The 23,556-nt window shown below is 46.4% G+C and overlaps 1 protein-coding gene across 3 annotated transcripts in view; it reads left to right on the top strand.

Moving 5' to 3' along the window:
* The window catches only part of LOC142577288 (band 7 protein AGAP004871-like), a 505,838-nt gene that overhangs the window by 466,277 nt on the left and 16,005 nt on the right, over positions 1–23,556 (top strand). For all 3 annotated transcript variants that reach the window (XM_075687088.1, XM_075687089.1, XM_075687087.1), the window contains 2 exons: positions 12,061–12,264; positions 15,266–15,321. In XM_075687088.1, coding sequence (XP_075543203.1) covers positions 12,061–12,264; positions 15,266–15,321 — 260 coding nt within the window. The remainder of the gene's footprint in view (positions 1–12,060; positions 12,265–15,265; positions 15,322–23,556) is intronic.

Here is a 23,556-nt window from a genome sequence, read left to right as displayed (position 1 = left end):
TCGATCCTGGCCATGGCGGCCGCATTCTGATGGGGGCGGAATTCAAGAATGCTCATGTACCAGTGCATTAGGGGCTCGTTAAAGAACCCCACCTGGTAAAAATTAATCTACGGCACCCCGGTGTGGCATTCATTATAATCAGATCGTGATTTTTGCAGATAAAAACCCGGCATTCTTTTTTTAAACATGGAATTTGTTAGCGGCCTCAGACGAGACATGTGTACTCAGCGACTGATAACTATTACGCATGAGTGACTTCATCCACGTGTTTGTTCAGGAACTGAATCGTTCGTGCAACAGCGCGATTCTGCGGCATCAGAATCATTCAGACAAGTTTGCTTCAGTATTTCTCCCTGGCGCTTGCGAAAACTGTCGTTGTTTTTGTGCCTTATAGTATTTGAACAAAACGAGTATTTGACAACTTCGAATAGTGAATTATCGAATCGAATATGAATCGAATTGCAGAGACTACTCGATTCGTATTCGAAATTTCGAATATTCGCAGACCCCTGATTGTGCAGCCCTAAGATTAACCAATAACCAAGTCAAGTGAACAATCAATGAGTATACTTCTTAGGAAGCTCAAGTAGAGGGCTTCAAAAGTCGAAGTAGCAGAGCAACACTTAATACAACGGCGTTCCAAGCACTATATTGATCACTCTGCACCAGATTTCAATTATTCTCATTTGGTTCTCTCTTTCTTTCTTTTCATTTATCACTTCTTTCACCAGTCGCAGAACACTCAATTGATCAACGTTTAACAGTACGTAAATCAATCGTCAGTCACATGCTGTAAAAGAATTACGCGGGGTAAGTTGCTAGACGAAACAAATAAAAGAATTTTCGTTTTGAGCCGGAAATAATAAAGCTCGTACGCTGCATAACTTCTTAAAGACAGGCCCTGGACGCTTGTTGTAGCCAATACATTAGCGAGTATTAAGATAACGTAAAGTGATTGTTAGCATGTGACGCAACGCTAACGCTGAGATACGCTGCGGAACGTGGTGCAAATAAAGCTTTTAGAAGAGTGGAACTCTAACGCAAGGGCGAACTGTGGCTGCGCCATCTAAATGTAAAAACATACGCTAATCGAATGTGTAATAACTGTAAAGTTAACGCAGCGCTGTACCTTCATTGCTGTGGAAATGCATCAATAAGTAAAACTTTCTTTTCAGCTTTCTTTTCATGTAGCGGGCACAACACCCACCACACTTCGCTTTTCTGTGATCATTCTGGCGTTCGACCACTTCGCATGACGCTCGTGCTGGTGTTTAAGCAGGTTGTGACATCTTGTCGACGCCAAAGTATACGAACTACAAGAGAAGGTTTCCATTCTTTCTCGTTAAGCCTATAGCACCGAGAATCGAACAACGGATTGTGCAAGCAGTGTCCCGTTGTTGCCACAATGCTCCGCGGTCGGAACATCCAGACACAAAACTAAAGTAAATGCAAGCATCTGTTGAGAATGAGAGTGCCGCACAGTCTAGGAACGATGACTCGAAGTATATGAAGCAGCCGGCTCCGTGTTCCCCTATACAAGGCTCCCCTCATACATGCCTTAGCGTGGAGCGCTAAATCTCCATATATATAGCGTACGCGCAGAAGACCCCAGTGCTGCTTGTACAGCGCCATGCGCTGTGCCGAACACGCAACGCTAATGCAAAATGCGTGAGTTTGCCACTATACACGCTATATTTACTCTCGTCTACGCAGAAGCTTTCTACATTATTGCAAAGGTGACCGGCTGGTGACACAAAGTGCTCTTACGAAAGAAACTCTTTGGGAGTTCGGCCCCCTGTAATCTAAATTTTTTTCTGGAAGAAGGTTAATTGGACACTAATCGAGAGTACTAAGTCAGTTTATCCAGTCTTTATGAGATCACTGCGTTACTTTGCAACATAATAAGAGTTGATTGCATGCTGAGAAAATACAGACCAAACTTCTATCTACAAACCAATCTTCTATAGGTTGCTCACCCAAAGAGTGGAGCCGCGTGTGTTTCGTGTAGTTCGAGCCCCCCCCCCCCTTTTTTTTTATTTACTGTAGAGACCACGGACCGAATTCACGAATGTTTCCGTTCGTAAGCACTATTTGTCATTCCTCGGCCGTCTAGGATAATAATATATCTGTTATTACAATTGTCCGAAACCTTTTAGAAACACTTTTAGCGCAAGGACATTTTCGTGAATATTCTTTTTGCTCTTATGCGCCAATTTCGAGAAAACGCGCTTAATCTAGACCTCAGTCGCCATCTGTCCGTGCGCCCCGCACAGGTAGTGAGAGCTCATCACGGGGCAGGTGACGATGGCAAAGCCATGACAGGCGAACGCCTGCGGCAAACCTGCAAGGTGCTCAGTGCTGTCGCGCCAGTTTGTCCTGCCAATTCCCACAGACCCCGACAAAAGATGGCTGCCACCTGCAAGCATTAGAAATTCTAGTCTATATGAAAAATTTCCTGAAAGCTGCCAGGAGTTCTCTTTGATTACTTTAGCGAACAATGTGTTCGTGTTTTTTTATTGGTAAACAATTATTACCTTCAGCGCTTAGCTTCCGATGATGGCTTCGGCAACCTGGCTATATTTTTGCATCGCTTATGACTTACCAAGTCTCCGTTCATTCCGGCCTATTCAGAATTTTGAGAAATGCGATATATCTGTCTAACTTTATGTTTCCATTTAGTGTCCGTTACTGAGCTCCCATTTATCCCTTTTCCTTGATCCTCCCCTTCCCTGCAAAGAAGAGCACAGTGTCACAAGAAGGCATTCGGCTAAGTGTACAACAGGGGGGAGGGCGACGCGGCTAATGGTAAGACAGTGCTATATAGTTCCACGCGAGCGCTTTAAATACCACGGCAGAGTGAGCGTATCCGCACAAATTAGTATACGAATAGAATCTGCAAAACTCGAGGAGATATTGTGACGGCCGTACATTCCGCCACTCCCTGGTATTCAGATTGCTCGATGAAATCGCAGCGCCCATTGCCCACCGGGAGCCGCACTTATAGCGCGGTCTTTCTATACAAAACTGTGCCGTAAAAAAAAACTAGAAATTGGAAAGAATGCACAAAATAGCTTGCACGGTGCCACCCTCATAAATATAGCTGTAAGTGACCATTAAACGCTCCTGCTGTCTCACTCTTCTTTTGTTACTTTTCTGTCGAGGCATTATTGGCTGTAACTCTATGTTCTTCTTTTATATATCGATAAACTTTATTACGCTCCAGTGGGTGCGCTGCGCAGGGATCTTTTCGCGCAATTAGGCCTCGCGCTGCCAAAATTCCGGCTCCACGTTGATTAATCTTAGTCATCCGCTTTGTCAGGGTCGTTTGTTTCCTCCACTTTGTCGCACTTTCTCCTTCCTACATCTTTCTTTTTTCCCTTTTATATTGCTGTAGTGTAGCGTGGGCAAGCTTTTCCATCAAACTAATGCTCTAAGCCCATGGATTTCAGGGTCTGTCCAAAATCACTGTCACGTTACGTAAGTCGTCGAATCTTCAGGCTTTGAGTCCGTGAGCCTGACTGGTCAGAAGCGCGACTATCCAAACGGCTGCCAACTCGTAGGGCAGGTAGGCGTCAGAGGGAGAAGAGGGCATCCTTACTTCGCCAAATTAGAAGTTTTCTACCAAACTGTGGGAAATGCTTAAACGGGTAGGTCAAGCCAAAGCCCTCCTCCTGTCAGGTATAGACCTCTTTAAAGGAGTACTGACGTGGTACTTTCGACTCTTAATTTTGTTTGCTTGTGTTGGGTGAAGCCCTTAAACCTCTATACTATAGAAAAAATGTGGCAAGCCTCGGAATGCCTTGAGTAGGTAAACATGATAGTTTTTCTACGTACCAGTTTCGGTTTATTTTCCCAGGAGGTGAGTGTGTCGGGACGTTGAAGCTGGACACGTAGGAGCAGGACATTGTGCCTTCTCCGGCTCGCTCGATGGTCGGTTATGCTACTACGTAGCGCTGCACAATGAATAGCAACATCGTAGACAACCGAGCGAGCCGGAGAGTGGGTCAGAAACGTCCTGCTCTCACGTGTCCACCCTCTCTGTCACGACGCACTCCTCCTCCTGGGAAAAAAAACGAAATTGGCTCGTAGAAAAGCAATCTTGGTAAATTATTTAGGGCATTCCGAGGCTCGTTACTCTAATAAAGTGATAGCTCTCTTTACCTACTTTGGCCACATTGGATGGTTGCACGATCTCGCACAATAAACAGCGGCACCATACCAAGTGACTCAAGTTGTCTACTAAGTAAGTGCTGGCTGCTGTTTTGTCTAGTAGACAACTCTTCGTTGGGTATGGGCGGCCAGTGGGTATTTGTGCCCAACTTACAACTTCGCTCTGTCCATTCTTGGCGAATCCCCCAGAATGGATGGTCCAAGGTGACGCAAGGGGTATGTAACCTTAAATACAGGGTGTTCCAGCGAACACTTTCAAAAATTTTTAAAGCTTGCCTGTGGCAGATACCTCAATTCTAGTTTATGAGCCGGCGTACTAGAAGCGGCGGACACTACTTGCACAAGAATTAAATGCAAAACCAACTAATTAAGAAGAATTCATTGATTAACTTTATGGCTAATTATCTGATGCCCCATACTACAATTTACAAATTCTAGCAGGTGTACTTCGCAAGGCGGATCCACTTCGAAGGAACGCTCAGGACGGCACCAGTATATAGATATAAATTCCCGAACTGTGCGGAGAAATGCATTGGCGTTCCAGTTATCTGTGTGCTTCAGTGCATGAAACGATGTTTTGTTAATAAATTACTGATGATACGCCCGAAAGGCGTAGCATCAATTGTGATAGCAAATAAGTAGATAGCTATACGAAGTAAGGATAGTAGTTTTATCGGCCGTATAAACTTGTTAACATTCGCTTACTAACTAAATTAACAAGCATGGTGTCACGCGCGCACAGGCAAAGATGAACTCGATGACCTCGAAAATTCGCTGTCAAAACACTGGAGTGAGCAAGCGCGGCAGCAGCAGCGAGTGAATGGGCTTTCGTGCTGCCTCTCGCTTCAAGGCGAAGTGGCGAAAACACAGCGCACACGAAGCTGTCAGCACTCAGTCCCCATCGCAGATCGTTTTCAGGACAGGCACCGCATGACCGCGCCATACGCAGCAGCTGGCAGAGTAGAACCCCCCCTTCCCCCTCCTCCGGTGTCTTGCGCCCGACAGAAGATGACGCGCTTCTTCCCCGCTTTCCTACCTTGCCCGCGCCAGATTGAGCCACCATCATCGGCTCACCCTCGCACGCTTTCACCTGCGCAAACAGCATACGGCGCGCGCGGACGATGTTATCGCCCTTTATACGAAGCATCACGGCGACGGCGACGGCAGAAATGTGCCTGTAGTGTCCATATCATTGAAACGAATTATACGTTTATATATGCACCACAAACTACACACATCAGCTTGACACACGGGTCATGTTTCTGTTATTTGAACGCACAAAAAGCATGTCATCATCATCATCATCATCATCATCATCATCATCATCATCATCAGCCTGGTTACGCCCACTGCAGGGCAAAGGCCTCTCCCATACTTCTCCAACAACCCCGGTCATGTACTAATTGTGGCCATGTCGTCCCTGCAAACTTCTTAATCTCACCCGCCCACCTAACTTTCTGCCGCCCCCTGCTACGCTTCCCTTCCCTTGGAATCCAGTCCGTAACCCTTAATGACCATCGGTTATCTTCCCTTCTCATTACATGTCCTGCCCATGCCCATTTCTTTTTCTTGATTTCACCTAAGATATCCCTAACTCGCGTTTGTTCCCTCACCAAATCTGCTCTTTTCTTATCCCTTAACGTTACACCCATCATTCTTCTTTCCATTGCTCGTTGCGTCGTCCTCAATTTAAGTAGAACCCTTTTCGTAAGCCTCCAGGTTTCTGCCCCGTAGGTGAGTACTGGTAAGGCACAGCTATTATACACTTCTCTCTTGAGGGATAATGGTAAACTGCTGCTCACTAAAAGCATGTACATATAGTCAACTATACTGGAAACAAAATATTTATCGCCCTTAGCAATCTTGGGTGCCTAGGGTCTCGTTTTCTTCAATCACGAATACATTGCATGCTGTCACAGCGCGGATAAAATGGTCTAGCTTGAGTTAGGTTAAATTCATGATAAATACGCTATCATGCGCCAACACGATAACCAACTACAATGGTACCGCGTAGCGGCTGGCTCAGAAGCAGCGGTGCTTTTTACTGTAAACGTAATATTTTCAGTACAGGACATGAGCCAAGACTAGTTCATGCAGCAAGTTCCGCAGGCATTATTGAGCTATGTGAGGTCCTCCAGCTTTTATGCTGGCGTTGGCAGTGGTGCATTACCTCTCATTTCTATGCATAGTTTACTTTCTTTCAATTTCTACCTCTTTCGTTCTCCTTTTCGACGCCTTCTTCACTCCCGCCAGATGAGTAGCCTACTATAAAACACACTTAAATTAACCTTACTATTTTCTATGTTACCATTTCTCTCGCGGCATCTCTGTATTAATCACGACTACATCTTTTTTTTCTTCTTTTTTCTTTTTGTCATCGCTGAAAGTCGCCAGCACGAAGTTAACGACGCATATCAGGAGTTATACTGCACCAATAAAAAACAAAAATGGGCACAGGCGTCCACTTGGCTGACACTCGTCTTTCTTCAAATGTGAACAGCATGAGGAAGGATCCCGCACCATTCACTTTCCTGTCAAAATGCTGGGGGCGCATCGTATACCCTCTGTACGTTAGAAGTTTTTGTCATTACCCTTTATAAAACGGTACTCCACTGAAAGCGTTTTCTCTGAAGACAACCGTTGTTTCTTGCAGCGCAACCTTCTTTTACAGCAGTGAAGCTTCGCTGCAGTGAAAAAAGAAAGAGATAAAAAAAACGTCATCTGTCTTCCCTTGTTATCGAGCCTCCTAAGTGCCCCGTTTTGCTACCAATCTCCGTGTCAGACGTCTGCGGAAAAACAAAATTTCGCGGTGCCATGGTCTGACTTTGGCCCGTGATGCAAGCAGGTACTTTCAGATTCGGTTCGTTAACTTTTCCTGATTCTCCTTACTCAATGTTTTTACCTTCCTATGTTTGTGAGTTAAGAACCCTCAACCGACAGCGAGTCGAAAAACGATCAATCATGGGCGCGCTGCTATAGAGTTCCCCAATACTTTGTTCTTTCATCCTTTTTTTCTTTTTCCTGCGTTGGACTTAGCTCAGGTCTTCGTGACTTAAACCTGTTTTTCTTTCTTTTTATGCCAACAGTGCACCCATCGCATGTCCCGTTACGAATCGTCATGTTACCGTGTTCTGATCGGGATGATAGTTTCAGAAATGGCTATTTGCCCCGTGCCCACAAGTATGTGTGTGCACAACGTTTCTTGCTTGCGCTCTCATCACACGTATACTATTCCATCTCGCCATCGTTGCCTGCCGGAGTGAAACAAAACTTCCGCACGGCCGGGATCGGTGTGCCGGGTTCTTAAGGCAAATATACGGCACCGCAGCGGCAAACTGGTTCCCGATGAATCCGGCAGATGCCGCGTAGTCCCAAGCCACCGGCTTTCTGAGGTTCTGTTTTTCGTGTGTCTCAGCGTCAATGCGACGTAGTGCCTTTTCTTTTCTGTTTACAACAGAAAAGAAGCACAAGCTAAAGGCCGTATCGCCTGACGTAGGCATCTGCTCCTACAATTCGTAGCACGCAGGCCGTACACAGCACACAAATTGAAAGAGACATGCTGAAATCAACGCCAGTGTCGCGATACAGATTATTATTTTCGTAAAGAAGAACGTCACTAGAAAGATACAAAAATACCACGCAATACACTCGAGGTACATTTCGTTTCAAACTATAACTGTAGTTTGAAAAGAGAGTGAGTGAGTGAGCTAGAACTTTATTTAGGTCCTGAGGGGAAATCAATCCGGCGGCTCCACCCAGGTCGGGGCCGGTAGACAGAGTCCTTCGGCGACGGCCCGGGCCCTCTGGACAGCCTTGAGCTGAGCGATGAGCTCTGTGCTCCTGAGCGCTGAGTCACAGGAAGACTGGTCGGGATAGTCCGTGCTCGCGTTGGCAGGGCACAGCCAGAGCATGTGTTCGAAGTTGTTGTATTCGTGGCCGCAGTGTGGGCATTCAGTAGGAAGGTCAGAATTGATCCTGCTTAGTGTTGTTGGTGTGATGTATGTCCTAGTGTGCAACTGTAAGTGATGGCCTGTGCTTTTTTGAGCTTTGGGTGAGGAGGAGGAAAAATTCTTCGTGATAACCTATGATTTGAAGTGATTTCGTGGTATGATACGAGGGGATCTTTGTTGTCTAGGTCTTTCCAGGCTGGATTGAAGCGAGAGGGCGGACCGCCGACGCGGAATGTGAGCTCTCGCGCCAGTTGGTGGGCCAGCTCAATGCCCCCTCAACAACAAACTCAATGTTGTTCGCAAAAATAACAGATTTATATAATTTATTCGAACCCTCCATAATTTCGTCATCATAATCACGCAGAAGATTTAGCAATGAAGGTGTCTGGTAACTGACTAATTGTTTTCCATAATTGGTTCTTGTTTTCAGTTTTGTCCTACTATATCGTCTCATATAAATAGAAAGAATTGGTGTGGGATGGATGGATATTACCTTGAATGTATTTACAAGATGCTGGAGAGGTAGATGAAAACTTGCAATCATCGAGAACATTCTACTTACGTGCTCGTGTCAAGTCGGTAGAAGGAACATGATAATGACGATGTTCCTTGCTTTCTCTTATTTAACACGAAGCTTTCTTTGCCTCTTCCTTCGACTTTTCCACTGCTGCTGCTGCTGCTGCTGCTGCTGTGGGTTGCTACGGTTGCTGCTGTCCGGTACACCGCGTCGGAGGGTGGTTCAGAGCGTGTGTATACGTGACAGGGGCGAGTCAGAGAGGAAAGGCGACGCTAGAAACTCGTTTTCACCCCACCGTGTCGAAGGTGCACAATGCCGTCTGGAGCTTCCTGGGCGTCGCCACATTAACCTCTTCACAGCTGTAATTATCCGCGACTCCCCTCAGAAGCATTGCAGAAACTGCAGCGCTTCCCTTTCTACTGAAGTGCGAGTCCAGAGAGGACGCAGATAGAATTGTATGGAGGAGGAAGGAGAAGCGGCAGTTCCCAAGCAAGGTGAGGGGGGGGGGGGGTCGGAGGTGACGTGCGGAGGCAAGGAAACCCTACTACGATACGGCAGCGGTTGCGGGGAAACTGGATAAGCTTAAGTTCAAGGTACAGTAGAGTACTCTGCTGCTATTTCTGAAAAATAAACGCCATGCAATTTGTCAAGCGGGCAACTTACGCAGGGCGTGCAGAAGCAGAGCCGCATTAATTAAAGCGCACCGCAGGGTCCAGGAGACACTACGGAAGCGGTCGACCGTCAAATCAACGCTTCTGTGCCCGCCGCGTTAGCTATGCGGCTATGTCGTTGCTAGAGGTCGTGGATTTGGTTTCAATCGCGGCAGCCGCATTTCGACGTGGGCGACATAGAAAACGCACCTGCGCTTAGATTTTGGGACACGTTAAAGAACATCGCGCTGTTAAAACTAATCCGGAGTCCGGCACTACGGCGTGCCTCATAATCCGATCGTGGGTTTGGCACGTATAGCCCCATAATCCGATTCAAGTTTAATACTTCTGCCACGGTGGGATGTGCCATGTGAGGCAATGACAATGTTCAACCCTCTCTGAGGTTTTAAAATATGGCGCACAACAACGCCTCCAGCAAACGCCTCTCCCCGTCTGATCTGTGTACTACGCAGACAAACAGCTATGGTCAGACGCAGACAAATAGCATCCTAAACGTTGAAGAAATTAAGCTTTAGCCGTCAACATCACCGCTAATTATCGTCAATCAAAGCATCCAACACGGAAAGCTTCACTTACATCGATTCCCACAGTGCGTGGGATCTCCATAATTTTTTTTCTTCTAAATGTGTCACAAAATGCAGGAATGTATCTGTTGGACGTGTTATTGTGGAACATGGGGGGGGGGGGGGGGGGTTGTTGTAGGTTATCGTCATGGACCTCGCTTTTTTCGTCTGTGTATTTGGTTTTGGGTAACGAATGTTATCACGCATGCGACAGGCTAAATCTCTCCACTGTCGAACTCTATTCTATTACGAAAGAACCATCCATTAGTGTTCGCACCTTTTGTCGCACTTCTCCCTGCGACAGAACACTTCAGTATCGTTTCACATGTGAAAACTCCGGTACAACTAGAGCGCGACACAAAATGAGAGAAAAAGGACCCACATTAGCGCTAATCACAGCCGTTTTAGTCATGTCCGCAGCTTCTATATGCAGCAATTTCCGGAATGTTCAGTCACCCGAGGCAAAAGAAATTGTCCGGATAACAAGAATGTATAAGTAGTCTGTGACATAGTTACAACGAAAGCGAAAATTGCCATGCGCCCGAAAGTAGCACGAATCTATTAGAAGAGAGAGAGAGCGAGTTTTACTTTGAGAACAGCAGATTACAGATGACAGGTTAGTGAAGACAGCGTAGTGCTTTACGGACAAGAAGAACAAAATGAAACAAAATATTCACGCGCGCGTCTTGACTCTTGTTCATTATAACTTAATTGTTTTGCCATTTGCAATAGCAGTCACTAGCTTTCGCAATAAAATTGTTTTGAGTTTTTAACGGTCGCGTTTGTATTATTTCTTTCTTTCTGTGGTCCTTGTCTGTAAAGTGCTAGGTAATATGTACTCATGGCGCACCAACCGAATATCAACCTTAGCACAAGGCTATCTTCCTACACCTTGCATATTTCAACTGATTAGCCGATAGCTACAATACGTCATTTATTCGGTATTCTCTCATTTGACCGGTAGCATCATTCCGCTTGCTCCATCTTAAAGCCGCGTTTAAGTAGCGGAAAACACACGTGCCGCAGGGGTCGAAAGCGGCAGAACGGGCCGGTGTCGGCTTGATCGCACTGCCCGTCGCGTTTTATGTTCCGACAATCACTTGAAAGCAATGCTGCTCGCGCGCTCTCATCGCTGCGATCGGGGCTCATGATTCCGATGTGAGGCGAGAGTTGCGATGGTGCCGTGCGGCGTTTGTCCGTGAGATTAAATAAGCGCCGTTTTCATTAGACTCCACGGATTTCGCTGCAGTTGTGCGGAATTACGCGTCAAACTGTTTAGATAAAAGGTCATTACCCGAGCGCAAAATTCTGGAACCATGGCCACGCTCGCAGTTCTCTTTCTGAGGCGCTTACGATACTATAGTTTCCCATCTGCACCACTACCCGGCGTACGATTTTTTCAGCACATTTGCCTTCAAATTTGGGCTATTTCCATGCACTCCCAATACTTGGAAACGTGCGTGTGACCTGAAAAAGGTTTTCTGACCCGAAAACCGTACCGCTCGTAGGTGGCGTGTATTGTCACTACACCACACTACCGGTTCGTTTCTTGTGTGTTTCCTTGCTTGTGTGAAACAATGCTTTTTGGGAGAAACCTGGCTTTTTATTTCTTGCAGGTGCTACAGGGGTGTTCTATGTTGACGACCATATGATAAGCTAGATGTACTAGGACTAGAAGGTAATCATGTACGTTACCTCGTTCCCTTTATAGCGACGTGAAATTTCTTTTTTATAAGAACGTAATATACACGTAAACATTCCGATACAAAGCCTCTAGTTATCTCTCTGTGAGTCTATCTAGTATGCGGTTCCTGATCAACTATAGCTCAGCGGCGCGCACATGAAGGACCCACCAAATTGTATCGCTGAATTCTACCTTCCTTCTTCTCCTTTTTACTCACGCTGTATTTCTATGCTTCTAGCGTTAACGCAGTGACCCAGACGTAGCTTCGGATAACGTCTCCATCTTTCTGATATCTTTTTTCATTCTTTTATTCTGCTCACGCTCACATGGTTTCATACTGGTGACGCTGAACTCAAATTTTTCTTCTTTTTTTCCAATGTGCATAGTATCTGCTGCCTCACGAGCATTATGTACAGGATAAGTTCCAGGTGTGTAAAGCCTGGAGCTTAACACTTATTCTTTATGTTGTCTCGTACATAAACACGTTTCTCTTGTCTCAATGCAGATCCTGTCCAAGGACTCAGTGACAGTGGCCGTGGACGCGGTGGTGTACTACCGCATAAGTAACGCGACCATCGCCATCACCAACGTAGAGGACTACGGCCACTCCACCAGGCTGTTGGCCGCCACCACGCTCCGGAACGTGCTCGGCACCAAGAACCTGTCGGAGATTCTGTCTGAGCGGGAGTCCATCTCGCACGTCATGCAGGTGTGCCGCCGCTTTGCGGTTACCTCTGTACTGGTGCCACCTAGCGGGACGCAGGGTATACTATCTGCTAAATGAAAGGCTCGACCGTATACTGGGAGGCACTCGGTCGCGCTCGAACATCTCGAGACCATCTGTAAGGTAATCGACGTGCACTTAAGAACTACGACTAAATTGTGCGGCTCGACTGTTCATTTCTCGTCTCGGGGCAGTGTAGTACTGCAACCATGATTCGATTATCGGTCGACAGTTTACATGCATGCGTACAGCGGATGATAACCAACTAAATGTGCACTTGCATTGTAATGGAACTTTCATATGCTCCCAAGTTTGTTGTATTTAATGTCAAGTATTGGGGGCTTGAGTGCTACAGAATTGTGAGTAAGGGCAAGGCGGACACATCGCTTGAAAGTCACCTCTCTCTATATTCTACTTGCGGGGTCCCTTAATTTGTGTTTTCGTGTATGTGCGTCTTCTACTAAAAAAAAAAGCTCATATTTCTTTCGCCTCACCCACAAGAAGGGCATGAAAATGGACGTTTCAGTTGTTTTTTATTTTATTTTTATTTTTGGCACTAACGCGCAGGTTGAGAGTGCAGCTCTCCGTGCAATAGCTCATTTTACGAGTCACGCAGGTGGGCTTTGCTGAATCGTCTGATGAGCAAACGTGTAAAATGAAATCTTTGCAAAGACACTGGCGCGAGTGGGGGACATAACTTCATGTTTTCAATGTCAAACCACTGCGCCATGATTGTACCTGCTCCAGCGCTTACAGATTGCAGAAAGCAGTTAGAAAATGCTTGTTGTCTAAACGAGAGTTATTTTGTTTAGTTCTTCTGCGATTATAGACTATGCCGGCAGTCGGAAAGTGTAGTCCAGCGATGGATGACATGGTGCAGGCCATTCTTTTCCTTGCATTTGTTCTCTTCGCAGTACAAGCATGCGGGAAAGAAAATAATAACGGTCACCTTAACGGGAAAGTTAAATAAACTACAGGGCGTGCCAGCTATCATGCGCCAAGATTTAAAAATATGCAGATGCCACGTAGCTGGACAGAACCAAGGTAATCTTTATTGCCGTCGCCTGGAGATGCTCAGATTATATTTTGCATTCCGCATAATTATATAATTAGCCCTAATTGTTGATTGAACTTCTGAAACATTATAATAAGATGACAAGTGCCAATAAGAAAATTGTAGAGCAACATGAAAAACTCCCGATACAGCTTTCTGTTGCTCAATACGTGGTACTTAAAAGTGTTTTTCCGAGCATGAAATAAGCCCTCGCGAATACACGCAAAGTGCCTCAAGCGACCAGTCGCGCGGCAATCTTGCGTGTACTCGCGGGCTTCTTTCACGCCCGAAAAAGTACTTTTATGTAGCACGTGTTGAGCAACAAAAAGCTGTATCGGGAGTTTTTCATGTTGCTCTACAATTTTCTTATTGGCACTTGTCATCTAATTATAATATTTCAGAAGTTCAATCAACAATTACGGCTTATTATGTAATTATGCGGAATGCAAATAATCGTCATTTACATAACTGCTTGCTCTGCAGAAAACTGGTAGCACTCGCAACGTATGTCTCTGCATGTCCGCGTTTGCTGGTGTCGTAACGATGGTGCGGGAAAGAAGATTTTGTCTGTGCCCCAATCGCGCTTCCCTTACAAATAAAAATACCACAGTAGGCGGAGTCTCGTACGTTCGCGGCATGAAGATGCAATGCGTTTTTACGGGAGGAATGAGTCACGTGTCAAGACGACGCGACACGACGTGTGGACACGTTTAGTTTGCGTTCCCGCCATGTATGCTGACTTGTTAAATTTGCTCTTTACAGAAAAGTGCATGACGCAAGCATTTCTGACATGCCCGGCTGTGTCTTCATGTTAGAAATGTTCTGCCCTTGCAACCAGGCAGTGAATCCAATAAACATTTGACAATCCATATATGTACGCCGTTAATATTGTCAGACGGTTATACTACGGACTGCTGTTAATGAGAACGTGGGGATTTGAAGTGCCCCGTTGCTCTTTCTGACGTCGGTCAGGGATCCGTTCAAAGCTGACAACGTTTATTGCGCCTGCAGACGGCATTTCGTTTCAAATTTGGCTGTACAGAACGCACCGAACTGCTTCTATCGTATCAAAAAATAATAGTTACTATAAGAAATTGTTGTTAGGGGGTTCTTTTTAATCAATACCCGAAGCCAAACAATTGCCACGGTCTCCGAAAGAAACATTGCTCTCAGGGTTCCAGATTGGAAGAAAAAAGGTTGTATAAGCGTTTTTTATTCCAAAATAAGAAGGAAACGCCCGAGCTCATGCGTGAAGAAGTAGAAGAACAGGGAAAATGATGATGGCTATGTACAAATAAAAACGACGAAGTACGTTAATAGTGCTTGCACTACATGTGTAAAAAAGCATAAATCTTCCGTGCACAGAGGAGTAAAAGAAAGTATACGGTTAACAACGCCGAAGAAATAATTATTATTACCTTTAAACATTGGTTGAAAACACTAATGCAGCGATACGTATGATTCGGTGGCTGCACAAGAGAAAATGAACCTGACTTACAAATGCGCTTCAGTGTTGATGCGTTCTAGTCAGAGCTAGTCAGTAATTTATGTAAAACTTATTCATTAAACAAAAATATGTACGTGAAGAGTTTTATCTCCTCTGAAGGAGCCTTAATTTCTGTTGTCTGCAACAGGGTGAAAATTCGCGCATGGGGCAGTCCCGTGAGAACGTTTGCAAAAGAGAGAAGTTAAAAACACGTTCTTAGCCTAAAAATTGTCATTCAAAGCAAGGGCTTTGCAAATTAACAAAATCTTGTGCAGAAAGCAGGTATTAATTAACGGAGCGCTAGTAGCAATAGCTGTATGCCGATCTGGGTGACTGCTGCTATCTCAAGAACCCGGCAGTGTGGAAAGAAGAATGCAGTAGGTCGCATAGTTTTCACTGCTGAGCTCTTAATTGCATCTTTTTTCCTTCTCGTCTTTGTTGAACAGGCGAGCCTGGATGAAGCCACCGATTCGTGGGGCGTGAAAGTCGAACGAGTCGAAATGTGAGTAATGCTTGTAAATCGCAATTGAAACGAAGTGGCTGGCAATTTTTTTTTTCGACAAATGCCCTAGTCATCAATAATTAGCTCAAAACAACAGTTATTGTCGCCGCTCGTGTGCACTGTTATGTTAGGACATTCAATAGTCGATGTCCAAACTATTTTATCAAGAGAAAGTGCGTTAGATAAATTATATTGTTACAGGAAGTATACTGTACTCGCAGACAACGTTTTTGTGGCTACCGAGCAAAAATCCACAAAACCAAAACGTATGCACATTTGCCAACTCTCCAGCATGCTTCCTAATGTTTACGAAATTGGGGTGGTTTTACGGTTTTACGAATGTTGCATGAACTATTACGAAAAAATAAATTTGGCTTTGGAAAAAATTTCGATCGTCGGTCTACGAGCATTCTGTTACTCGTCCTTGACTGAAAAGACGCAAGAGGGGTAGTTGCTTCAAGAAAGTTTATCAAAGTTATTGCAGAAAGCGAAATCCGCGACCGAAAAGTTGTTAATGAAGTCACTATGATCTAAAAGCTTAGTCTACAGGTGAATCTTGGGTAATAAAGTGCCTATGTATTACTAAAGAAAAGCGAGTACTCATGACAAGCTTTACAGAAATGTTTGCTACCCCTTCCTGCTCTCCTCTCAGAGTCGTGTGCGCGGGATTTTACGAATTTTAAACTTGACGGATTGGCAGGTATGCGTATGTGTGAGAGTCCTGCTGAATATAGTACCAAGGTTCATGATTGCTGCTCTTAATGTAGTGACTGCAAAATGCAATTTCTTATATTTACTTTGAGTGTTTGCAGTAGAAATTATGCTAGTGTTTGCGATTGTATACTGGCCGAAACTCAAGCATGCCGAAATAAAGCGCGCGCTCAAAATCAACCATCTCAGTAGATATGACGGCACCCATTACTAACCTACACCCGCCTAACAATGAATTCATCGTCGATCTCTGAATATATGCACTACTCTAACGAGAAATGAATGGCGCCGAATGATTTCTCATTCTCCCACGTAGTGTCGATCATGAATCCGGGAAGGCAAAACTATTTATTTATTTATTTATTTATTTGTTTGTTTGTTTGTTTGTTTGTTTGTTTGTTTGTTTGTTTGTTTGTTTGTTTGTTTGTTTGTTTGTTTGTTTGTTTGTTTGTTTGTTTAGATAAAGCAACTTGATTTCAAACTCCCCGAAACCTAATAGTATTTGTCGCTCTATTAAACCACGTGTCAGAAATTGTAACCCGTTCAAATATCTGTTTATTTTTGTCTCCAACAAGCAAGATAAAAGGAATAATATGGAGCTTTTCTCACCTTGATTCTCAGCTATGGTGGTGCCGTGGATGGCAAAGCCTAAACTGAAAGCGACATTAAACCTATCTCGGATGGTTGGGAGTTCCGATACACGAGCAGGAGCCCTGTCCTCGTAGTTTTTCTTCTACACAGCCACTGAAAGTTGCTCGTGAGTGTAGGAAATATTACTGCGTGATCTGCAACATGATTTGAATATACACGTAAGGAATTCGACAAATGAATATGTATGAAGAACTATACACGAGGCCTTATAGCTTAAAGTAATTCTGACTTTATTCCAATCTGCTGACGTTAAATTTACGTAACCGCCGACACAAGCATCCGGTGGTGGCCTGCATCGTTGTTTGAAGAGGCCGATGAAGCTCTCTCTTCGTTTATAAAAAGGTCACTTTTGTTTGTTTTGAAAGCAGTTAACACTGCCTTCCTTGACAATTTTGTTTTTGAATCTAATTCGCTCACAAGAGGCCAGGAGCGCAGAAAAGTGGAGAAGGTTTCGGTGGGTCCGAGCCAGTGAGATTGAGATTCTTGTTGGTGGGAGGAAAAAAATTGGGTAAAGTGCAGCGCAGTAACTGTCTCTCAGATGAGAATACCTCAACTGCGCTGCGCAAGAGGGAGAGGGAATTGAAAGAAGGGTGAAAGAGACGCGGCGGCCCGAACAGCGCGCGTGGGCAAGTTGGTGGCCTTCGCTTATGGGGCGCGGTGGCGCGCCTAGTCGTGGTGAAGCAGAGCTTCCTGCGCGGCGAGAGCCGCGTCGCACATCTGTCGCACGTTGCTGTCGATGGCTGGGCATTGGACCAGCAGGGCACGGAGAGCAGCGGAGAGCGGCTATGAGTGCGTCCCTGGGGTCGCTGCTCAGATCAGTTTGTGGGCCGCGTAACGGCTCAGGAGCGGCCGTCTGGGTGTTGCGGCCACGCAGGGCGTCACTGTAGGATCGGCCCTGCGGGGTGCGAGTAGGCGTCGACGGAGCGGCTGTATGCTGCTCGTACGATGTGGCACCGGCCAGCTCAAGCGCTTTTTTCCTCGAAAAGGGCCGCTCAGACGAAGACAACAACACGGCCGCCTTCCTCTCGCGCTGCCACACGGGACAGCTCGGCTCTGTCGAAGGGTGTCGACCACTACAATTGACGCAGCGTGGCTTCTCCGCGGGCCAGTTTCCTGTAGGATGCGAGTCACTGCAGCGGAGGCAGTGGGCGTCGCGGAAACAGGTGGCGCCGGCGTGGCCGAAAACGCCGCAGCGGTCGCACTGAAGTGGTCGGGGGAGTCGGGCACGAACGGCGCGCAGCTGCTTGAAAAGCCGCACGTTCGGAGGCACGACGCTCCCGACGAACGTGACGGTGACGCTTGCGCCACTCCGCGAGCATGGCAGCACCGCGACAGGTTCCTCCAGGTTTCCTTTCACTGTGAGGGCGTCGAAAGAAGGGTCGACCCCATAAATGACACCCACACAGGAGTTGCTGTGCAGTGCCTTAGAGCGCACTGCCACGTCACCAATGACGCACACCTGTGAAGTGAAAGTAGATAACTGGAGGAGGAAAGTTGTACTGGCGTCTGCGACTGGGCCCGCTTCCTATTGCTTAGCTTGCACTGGCCGGTCGAAAATTGCGGCGGCGTGCACCGGGAGTTCAAAATGCCGCTAAGACTGATCGTCAGTGAAAAAATTACCGACGATTACGTTACTTCCTAATGCGAAATTTGAGCGCAGCAAATAAGCTGTTTCACCTTTTCGATAGATTGAGGCAAAGAAATCGAGCAACACATGTATGCGCTATCACAGAATTTTTTTTGTATTTTTCACACGTATTCCTTTAACAAAGACTCCACTAGGTAAGCTTCTGCTTCGGCGGCACGCACCTCTGGATTCTGACGGCGACGGCGCTGGGCCTCTGCTCTGGCAGCTCGTTTAGCAGCAGCAGACGGAGGACTTCCATCGGTCGTCTCGCTCATGGCTCAGAAAGAACTGGCAGATAATTTCGCAGTGGCGAACGGCAGCGGCAATTTCGGCTCGGGCGGTGCACATATACAGATCCGCCGCCACCGATCTGGCTCTCTGATTGCCACCGCACAGGGCGAACGGCAGCGGCAATTTCGGCTCGGGCGGTGCACATATACAGATCCGCCGCCACCGATCTGGCTCTCTGATTGCCACCGCACAGGGGTTGCATTGGAGGAGGAGCGAAGAAAGGAATTAAGTTCGAGCCGGCGCTTTGACAACCGGAGACTCGCAGGAAGAGGGGGTAGGGGGGCGGCGTGTACACCCAGCGGCAAACGATGGGGGCAGAAGCGCGCGCAGCAAGCGGACAACACGATAAAGGGAGGAGGGAAGAGATAGCAGCGACTGACTGATGCCGCTGACGCCGATAGTGAGTCAACCCCAGCTGCGGAGTTGGTTTCAGGGACAACGCCGCCGATGCCGACACAAACAATATGATACCCTCGCTTCCGCAGCGCTAAGAACCAGGTCTAGCCGTGGGAAGGTGGTCACGTATTCGTCGACGTGCCGGGGCCTACGTGAAATAACCGGCGCGTCGGCAACTGAAGAGCACCCTATCCGCCACACAAGAACAGGGGGGGGGGGGACCCTTTCCTCCTCTTTCTGCATGGCGGCGACGGTGTTCTATGCAGTCACGTTATCTTGACTCTCTAGCGGCGTCAGCGGCATCCAGCGGTATCAGTCGGTCGCTGCTAGCGCTGGGGGGATGAAAGGGGGGCGGAGCTGGTTACGAGGCCGACGACAACGCCGACGACGACGCGAAACCCAGGAACGGACGCCAAAGAGCTGCGCTTTAAAAGAGTTGCTAGAGCGAGTCGTATACGTGGAGCTCGACTACGTTATACTGCCACACAAACGCTTTTATTATGCAAAAAGAAATTTATTCTCCCGGACAACTCCGAGTGGGTAGCCATCTTTTCTTTCTTTCGGAACAGGGCAGTCTCTGGCTATTCAAAAAAAGAAAAACAATTCTTTCTTTTTTCCGGCATGCTAATGCATCTTTAAAGCGCGCACACCACTTTGACGTGGCGAGTTCTCGCGCTTTTGTGACTTCACGTGATAGACAGGACTATGTGGGCGAAGCCCCCAAGAATTTTGACCAATGGCTAATGGCGAAATAATTCGTACAATCAGAACAAAAAAAAATTATATTGTTAGACCTAATCATGTATAATCAGTGTGCACACGTCGTATCAAATGGGGAGTTTTCACTGTTTTCGTGGCGTCGCGTGACAGACAAGTGAAGTGTGGTAGACCCGAACGATGTTTGACCAATCCTGGAGGGCTAGTGGCAGAAAGGTAATAGGAACATATTAGAATAGCTTTACGTTATAGCGCTCATGGGGACATGTAACCTAATGATAGAAATAAATATCCTATTCTTTATTTATATCTTTATTGACTTTAGCTTCGAAGAGAGGTGGTAATGATGAAATTGTTTATTCCCAACACCCCCCACGTTAGCTCCGTAGCTGTGGCGTTCTGCTGACACACTGGGTCTGGGGTTTTGGTTCTCGGCAACGTTGGCTCAGTTATCATGGCAGTGCAGAGGAATCTACAAAAGTTCCTGCTTTGGGCGCTGTTTAAAAAAGACTCAACGTGGCCAAACTTAATTTCAAATGCTCAGGTAAAACGATTCTGAGCCCCTGCGTTACGATGGGGCGTGAAACCCCATCAGACGCCCATGTTTGAGTATTCATTATGTTTAAAGGGGCCGACCTCGTATACTCTCCAGATTTCCTTGCTAAATTGAACAACGATTATGAACTTCCATGATTTAAGCATAATATAAGAAATGACACGTAGCCCTCTTCAGGCACATTACGGTTGATTTCATCATGTTTAATCAGGGCAGCTTCCGGTCAGAGAACAGTCTAGACATTTTTTATTGTCGCTCGTGTTTATCGACAAAAGATTCAACTTCCTACTGAATATAACATGCTCGAAAGTGTAGGGAAGCAGACTCTGTCACATGGCACTGAACCTACGACTGTTATTTGCCATTCACGCTACAAACGGTAACACAAGCTACTGAATATAGCAGCATCCATACCCACGTTGTATGAAACTAATGCTGGCGTAGTTTGTTGTGCTGCTCTAAATACGCCCACATTGTAGGTCGTCGCTCAGTTGACGCAGTAGTCGCGTAGCCATGTTGTCCTTCAGTGCACTGCACGGGCCCGCTTTATGAAGCCGGAGCCCAGCCCGGGACCGTCACACCAAGCCCAGGCCCACCCTGGGCCCTTGTTGCTAAGCTCGGGTCCGGCCCAGGCCCGGACATTCATTACTAAGCTTAGCTGTGACCCGCGTGTGCGTGACCAGGGGCCCTATAATGTAAAACTATTCCAATATGTTGTTATTCCAATCTCCTGACGTCCAATTTGCGTAACCGCCGACGCAAGCACCGGGCGTTCACCCGCAGGGTTGTCTGAACAGACCAGTCAAACGCCCTCCTGGTACATAGGGCGTCACTTTCGTTTACTTGAAAAACGAATAACATTGCCTACACTGAGCGGCTTCTCTTATCTAATTGTCTGACAAGAGGCGAGGAGCACGCTGAAGTGGAGAGGAATTCGATGGGGCAGAGCGACTGCACTGAAAATCGATAACCGAATGAAGAGGGTGGTGCCGGCATCTTCGATTGGTCCGCTTTCCTTTACTTAGCTTGCGGTGGCTGGTAGAAAATCGCGGCGGATTGCAACGCGAAGCTTAAGAAAGACGCTAAAACGGATTCTCAGCAAAGAAGAGTTGGCAGAAAGAGGTTGTAAACGTGCCAAAAGTGCTCGAAAACGTTACGCGTCCACGAAGGAAGCTTTATTATACGTACATAAACCCAAGCTCTCCGGCAGGTGCGAGTAGTCAGTGCCTGAGCGAATGGCGGCAACTATATTTTATTCCTTTCGGAACAGGGCCGCCTGCGGCTATTCAGAAGAAAATTCAGTTTAGTTCGGCGTATTAATGCATCTTTAACGCGTACACGTCACTTTGACGCGGTGAGATTTTGCGGTCTTGGGACGTCGCGTGAGAGGCAGGTGAAGTGTGTGCAGTCCGAAAACATTTCACGAATAGCTGGGGGCTAATGGGTAAAAGGCGCCGAATCAAAAATAGCTATTTTTCTTTTGTTCAGTCAAATCATGCATAATCAGTGTTTACACGTCGTTTAAGATGGGGGGCTGTCGCGGTTTTGCGACGTCGCGTGACAGGCAGGTGAAGTAGGTGTCGCCCGAAAACTTTTGACCAGTAGCCGAGGGCTAATGGCGAAAAGGCGTTGAATCAAAGATAACTATTTTTCTTTTGTTCCTTCCAATCATGCGTAATCAGTGTGCACACGTCATATCATATGGGGAGCTACACAGTTTTCGTGACGTCGCGTGCCAGACAGGCGAAATGGGGATGGTCCAAAAAAGTTTTTAATCAATCGCAGAGGGCTGATTGCAGAATTGGAATAGAAAACTTTGCAATTGCTTTACGTTATAGGCGCCCCAGGTCCGGCCTGTAAGTAAACAAACATATATATATATATATATATATATATATATATAGTCTAGACTGTACCGCATGTGTCATTTTCGCGGGATCTAATCAGCTGCCTTTATATATATATACACCTGGCGAATTCACGAGCATACCGCATAAAATAAGTGCGGTGCTAGAATAATATAATAGTGTAGATAGTTATATATATATATATATATATATATATATATATATATATATATATATATATATATATATATATATTGTGTGTGTGTGTGTGTGTGTGTGTGTGTGTGTGTGTGTGTGTGTGTGTGTGTGTGTGTGTGTGTGTGTGTGTAGAAAATTATCAGTCATAGCATTCGTAGTACAACCCTTTCTCTTTTCGAAAGTAGTCTTATTGGAGTTATAATAATTACACAAACGTATTTCGCTCTCGTGAGCAGCAGTCCTTGAGATAGTTATTCTAGCTAGCTTCCCACGCTGAGCATGCCGCGCTCGCCTAGCACCTGATCAAGCTTTTCCTAGTCTCTAGAGCCGCTCGAGTTCGCTCTTATCCACGGGAGGCCATTTTTCCAAGAAAGTATGCCTTCGAATCACTCAGTCAACAACATCAGTCTCTTTCCACGCAAGTATGAGGCTCTGGACAGGAGCTATGGCGCTTCAATGTAACCTGGGGCCTGACGGACCAACCGACTGAGCTATCTCGCCGGGCAACATCCAAGGGCCACGGGTTCAAATCCCCTGTTGTCTTCTTCTTTTTTTATATTTAAAAAAATATCTTCTATAATGTGTGGCCACACATGTGCAGGTCTTAAATACCAGGTTTCTCTAGCTGAGTGCCATGTGTGCGGTTTAACCGAGCTCAGATTGGTCCACCTTGACTGATCAAAGAAGGCACCACTGTAGGTTAAATGAGGCGTACAATTCCTGCGGTGGCGGTAGAGTATCCGCCTCGCGTTCAAGAGGACCGGGGTTCGAGTCCCGGTGCCGCGCAATTTTCCGCCGAAAAAAAAAACCGTGAGTTTAGAAAATTGCACAAACAGGCCTGGAGTGCGGCCTGATCACGGTGACCAGAACTGGTGACGCACTCTCTCACCAGAGCAGGATTGGCCACCCTGGCGCAGTACTTGGCCACAACCTCCTATATGAATACAACAATCAAACCCAGGCCTTGAGTCTCCAGCAGCCGCGAAGCAACTGACCACGGCGGTGGTCAGATCTGTGACGCAGCAGAGGGTGCTAAGAATACCTGGCTCCGGACAGGCCGCCATTGGAATCTGAACCTGGCAACGTTTAATGTTAGAACGTTATCTAGTGAGGCGAGTCTAGCAGTGTTATTGGAGGAATTAGAGGGTAGTAAATGGGATATAATATGGCACAGTGAGGTTAGGAGGACAAAAGAAGCATATACAGTGCTAAAAAACGGACACGTACTGTGCTAGAGGGAC

This window comes from Dermacentor variabilis, chromosome 1, assembly GCF_050947875.1.
Source record: "Dermacentor variabilis isolate Ectoservices chromosome 1, ASM5094787v1, whole genome shotgun sequence".
Classification (NCBI taxonomy): Eukaryota; Metazoa; Arthropoda; class Arachnida; order Ixodida; family Ixodidae; genus Dermacentor; species Dermacentor variabilis.
The sequence above is the reverse complement of the archived record's forward strand: the minus strand, read 5'-3'. Positions and strand labels throughout refer to the sequence as shown.